General features: G+C 31.8%; 1 protein-coding gene across 1 annotated transcript; it reads right to left on the reverse strand.

Annotated features, from left to right (window-relative positions):
• Positions 1 to 2,621: 2,621 nt before the first annotated feature.
• LOC128386930 (serine-rich adhesin for platelets-like) lies at positions 2,622 to 5,682 on the reverse strand. Its single transcript, XM_053346043.1, has one exon. The coding sequence runs from the start codon at positions 5,493 to 5,495 to the stop codon at positions 3,045 to 3,047; it is 2,451 nt and encodes an 816-aa protein (XP_053202018.1). The 5' UTR covers positions 5,496 to 5,682; the 3' UTR covers positions 2,622 to 3,044.
• Positions 5,683 to 6,000: the final 318 nt, after the last annotated feature.

The following is a 6,000-nucleotide window of genomic DNA, read 5'->3' on the forward strand; positions in this document are numbered from 1 at the left end:
GATGATGATAAAGAGGGAGAAAGGGAGGTTTAGATGAAGATGATAAAAGTGTCTTGAGGCTTATTGATGTTAATCTAATTTCATTTACAGTTTTGTTGGATTGGCTGGACTGTTAACCATTGATACCAATCATGAAAACCAATCCAAATGAGTCAAGTGGCTTCAACAATTTGAATCAAATTAAATGAACAATCATAATAATAATAATGTTAATCTAAACATGGTTAACCATTTCCCAATCCCAGCAATTTCAAGTGACTATCAATGAACCTCTCATCCTCATCCTTAGCATCCTCATCCCTCATCTTCATCCTCATCGTCTTGAAAACCCCTACCAAAGATGTTGATAAAATGTAATATATATTTTTTTTCAATGAGATTATTAAATATTAATATAAACTAATAACTATTTCATATCACGATTAACTGATTCCTCTACAACTTAATCATAACAATTAGCTGGTTACCCATTTTGATTGACATTAAAATTCAATATAAATTGTTAATTTCCTGTAATCATTTAATTAATCTAATAAATGGTCAATACAACTATCAAGCAAACTTTGAAAGTTTAAATTGAGACAATTAATTAACTTTTTGTCTTCTCAATGTTAATTTAATCCTGTTGAGGTTGATACTAAATTGTTTGAAAAGTTTCAACAATTTAAATGTAAATTGTTTACCTTTTTTTTCATCCTCATCCTTATCCTCATCAATTGAATTTGATTAACTGTAAACGACAAAAAACATTTGTTGATTGTGATTAACATGAAAGATGAGGATTAACAAGAGTTGCTTAAGCTAAATCACTGTTATGGATTAACGTCAACATTAATCATTTCAAATGAAAATGAAACATGATTAATTATTGATTGTAAAAGAGGAAACAAACTGAATCAATGTTGACAATTTAGTGAAAATAACATGTTACTATCAAATCACATTCCCATAAGATTTGAAATGATCAAGTGATTAATTTAAATTATGAGTAACAACAAATGGTCAATTTTTCAATTGGAAAAATGATAATCAATTGATTGACAAATGTGAAACATTGAAAAACAATCAACTGACCACAACTATGACCATGATTTATAATACTATTGATCGAATCATGAGAAATTATCAGGTAATTAAGAGGATAATTAATGATTCCTCCGGAAAGAAAAATGTCAAAAATTTCAATTCTTTGAATTCGCAATTGGAGTAAAACCAGAGAGAGAGAGAGAGAGAGAGAGAGAGAGAGAGAGAGAGAGAGAGAGAGAGAGAACTGTCAACACTTAAAGTTAATTTAACAACTAATTTAATTGTTGTTAAGCTTTTCATTCAGTTGTCAATGTCACCATAGTTAACGGAAAGGAATAGTTAACCCATAGGGAAGATGAGAGGATGAGGATGAAAAACGAAACACGAAAACCAAAGTGAAAGTTTTCCGTAGGAATCAAAGTTTTAGTCTTTTGGTTGTTCTTAAAGTGATGAGGATGAAAAAAGATGAAGATGATGGTTAACATGAAGACATGTGCTTTTTGTGGATGATGATGATGAGAATGATGAGAATGATGACTGAGTGCAAAAAGAAAGAGAGAAAGAAAGAAGAGGAAGATAACTTGTGTGGTCTTATCTTCATTTGTTCATAAGTTTCCATCCCTAATCATCATTTTCATGACGATAATCTGTTCACATTGATGATAAACCAAAGATTGAAATTGAAAATTTTATTGGAAAACAATAAATGAAAGGTTTCAAATTTCACATACAATTAAAAAGGTACAATCAAAGTTAATTGTTGTTGCTTACATTTAACTAATCATCGTGATAATCATTCTGGAGCCTTTTCATTTAATCATAGTTTCATTATTACTATACATAGACTCGGCTAATTGTCTCTTGATTCAATTGATCCGCTGATCAATAATCAATTTAATCATTTTACTCATATTCAAATTGGCTCAGTTTCAATTATCATTGGCAATCTAATATCTAACAATTAACTTTCTCACTCTTGTTTACAATTAAGGTTTACTTTTAACACTAATTGTTACTATTGTTTTCATAGACCTTTGTTAATTACTTGGGATCATTAGTATTGATTGGTAATAGTTAAAAATTAAAAACCAAAGTGTCGGTAAAACTTAATTGTTATGGGAAAAGAAATGAAAAACAAAGCTAAGAGTTTGAAATTTATATATTAAGTTACATTTGTTAATCAACATAATTGCAATTATATTTAGCAATTAATTATGATTTTCCGGATATTATTACCTTTTCTGTTTCCGATCAGTTTTTACTTTTATCATTAGCTATACACCTGTAATGAGTAAATTACAAGCTACCTAATGATGAGTCCGGAAACGGAAATGATGCTGATGATATACATAAAATGGGAATTTATTTATTAGTGTTGTGATTTATTATAACAAAAATCTATGTATAGGTTGATGATTAATTAATTATATTTATCATTTAATTGACCTTCTTTACACAACAATTGTTTATTATCATGTTAAAGATTAAATTGTCATTTGGTTGATAGTTAATAAGTATTGGGAATTAAATGTTTATCACTTGACTTTGACATGATATTTATATAAAAATTAGTAGTTTATTAATCATGAGGATGGAGATGATGATTAAGATGATGAAAATATTGATATTAATATATAGATTCGAGAAATTAATAAATTGTTATGATTAAATCAAATGAGAAAATATTAGGAAAAAAAAACAAGGAAGTTCAGATGAAAGTTTTTTCTGATTCTTTTTTTATCAATTCATTCAGAGATTATGATTATTTGTAATTTTACTATCGAATCTGATTTACTCTGATCATCATGATTCATCGTCATCATCATGAGGATTTGAAATACTGTTAATTGTGAATTGGTTAATTTGAAGACTTTTTGATATTTTGACAGAGAGATCAAAAGATTTTAATGAGTGAAAACAAGAGGATACATTTTTTATTGTTCTTATTCAGATTAACTGAGAGATTTATTAATTAGTTTTAAATTGTGTGATGATCAAGGTGATTATGATTAAGGTGACTAGTAGCAAGGATAATTTGCTGTTGAGTAGTTAGGGTGATTAAATGTTTGAGCACAATTAGGTAAATTTGATGATGATATTGCCTGCATCCGTTGGTTGCACGTATCTTCATTGTAAATTGGATGATGATTGTAGTGGTGGTGATGATGATGATTTGGTGGTTGTTGTTGGTGTTGTGGTTGTGGCTGTTGCTGGGGTGGTGGTGGTGGTGGTGGTGGAGGTTGAAATGAATGCGGTGATCTTGAATGATGAAGATTAATTTCCTCTGGATAATAATCGCGAAAATTTGACCAACTTTGTTGTCCCAATGATGTTACCAGGGAGGAAGATGAGCCAATATGATGATATGAATGATGATGATGATGATTTTCAGGAAGAGAGGGGTGATGAATTTCATCCTGATACCAAGAAGGAACCGTTGATGTAAGGCAACGATCATATGATGATGATGATGATGATGGTTGAAGATGAGCATGAGAATTACTAGTTGGGTCAATCATGACAGATAACGATTGATTTGAATGATGATAAATTGATGATGGTGTTGGTGTTGTCGAGGTTGCTGATGATGGAGATGAACCAGATGATGATGTTGTTGTTGATGAAACTAAAGCTGAAGATACCGATGATGATGATGATGATGATGATGATAGAGATGAAGCTGCAGTTGATATTGTTAAGGTTGATATTTGATCTGAATAAGAGGATGATGAGATTTCAATTGTTCCTGATAATCCAATAGATGATGGTGGAAGATGATACGGATTAAGATGATGAGGATGATGATCGGCACTTGAAGGTGTTGTTGTTGTTGTTGTTTTTGTTGTGTTTGTTGTGTTTGCTGTTGTTGACATTAAACTGTCAACAGTGAAAGTTGAACATGAATCATGATTAACACTTTGATTTAATTCATTTGCACCAGAACCACTTCCGGTTGAAGATGAGGTTGTAGATGGGGATGAGGATGAAGAAGGTGAAGAAGATGATGAAAGAGATGATAATGAAGAGGGTGAAGATGAAGAAGAAGATGTCATCGATGATGATGATAGAGAGGATGAAGATAATCCTGATGAAGAGACAATCGAACCATTTGTTAAACTAATTGGTGTTACATTATCTTGATTATCAGCAATTAGTTGATTGTGATCGGTGAAAATTGTATTGTAAGGATTAAAAACTAAATCAACCATTGGTATTGTTGTTGATGAAGATGAAGATGATGATCCAGAGGAAGATAAATGATGAAGATTTGAGGATGAAAAAGGTTCCAATTTAACGAAATGATTATAATTACCGTTAGATTGATGATTATTAAGATGATTTTGATGATAAGAATGATGAGAATCAATTAAATCATAATCTCTATCTTTCCTTTCAAAGTAATTATCATTATAAGGATTACAATCAATTACCAATTGTTTTGGTGAATTCATCATTTGATTTTCATCCTCATCATCAAGATAATCAACTGAACATAATCCTGAACTCCTATCGCAACCTTTAATTGTTGACCGTTTATTGGACAATTTGGTTGACCCTTGACCAGAATCATCATTGAATTTATCATCAATTGTACTCAGCGAAATCGGTGTAATATAATTATTAGAATCAATAGAATTACATTTAATTGGATTGGGTGAGGAAGAGTTTCGCAATTGTTTACGTTTATTTGGTTGTTTCTTTGATCGGGACTTGCGAAGAGGGTCAATTGTTGCCGTTGAAGTTTTCGATTGGGAACAATTAACATCTTCTTTCATTAAATTATCTTTGAATCGTTTTTTCCGCCTCAAGTAACTTCCATGGTCAAACATCCCATAGGAAGCGGGATGAAGTCGCCAGAACGAACCTTTCCCTGGTTTCTTGTCGTCTCGAGGTTCACGAACGAAGCATCCGTTTAACGATAAATTGTGACGAATTGAATTCTGCCAACCATGCTTGTTCTGTCGATAATATTCAAATTTATCGATGATAAACTCGTAAATTGAACTGAGAGTTAATCGTTTTTCGGTTGAAGATTCAATCGCCATTGAAATAAGAGCGATATAAGAATATGGTGGTCGAGATAATTCCTGAGATTGACCTTGTTGTTGTTGACCAATTGATTGAGAGACATGATTAGAGTTCGTACTGGTCCGTTTGTTATTAATATCCATGGATGATGTTGATAGTAATGATGAGGGTGGTGGAGTTGTTGATGCTGTTGGTTGGCAAGAAGATGTTATTATCTGAGAAGATGATGATGATGATGGAGTTGATTCACAGTTAACATGCTGATAATTGTTATTATTTGATGAATAATTAAGAACTGTATTGTTAAAGTAAAGTAAATTCTTATTTATCTTATCGGCTAAATTATCCGAATGACTTGAAGGTGAAGGAGATAAAGATGATGAACATGATGATGGAGATAACAAGTAATTTGAAGGTTCTAAAGGTTTCAACGGGAACATTGCGACTTTCGATGAGATGGGAAACACTCGCACTCGCACCAAATAGTAGCAAAGCTACAGTTAACTCGCTTCTGGCGATAGATGATCAATAAATAAAAGAAAATGTTCTCTCTCGGTGGGTTACACCTTCTTTTGATAACCTATAAGATTGAGTCGACGTTCTAGTTGGTACATTCGACACGCCTTTTAACAGAGAGAGAGAGAGAGAGATGATGATGAGAGAGGAAGTTGAGGAGAGATGATTATTAGATGATGGAAGAGGAGGAAGACAGTGAAAGAGAGATGATGATAAGGATGATTAAGATGGTGAAAAGGGAAAGTGGTTGAATGATGAGAAAGATAAAGATAGAGCTGAAGAGATGAGGATGAATATGATGGAGAAATAGTGAAAAGTGATGATGAAGAGAAAAATTTTTCTTTTTCGCTTTTTTTTTGCTTCAATTTATTTATTCGAGTATAAATGGAAAGCTTTGAAGATGATGGTGATCATGATGATGAAAATGCT

The sequence above is a fragment of the Panonychus citri genome, unplaced genomic scaffold, assembly GCF_014898815.1.
Source record: "Panonychus citri isolate SS breed McGregor unplaced genomic scaffold, ASM1489881v1 Contig00077, whole genome shotgun sequence".
Lineage (NCBI taxonomy): Eukaryota > Metazoa > Arthropoda > Arachnida > Trombidiformes > Tetranychidae > Panonychus > Panonychus citri.

Excerpts from the sequence above, each read along its gene's own strand:
- LOC128386930 (XM_053346043.1), bottom strand. The coding sequence starts at position 5,495 with ATGTTCCCGTTGAAACCTTTAGAACCTTCAAATTACTTGTTATCTCCA.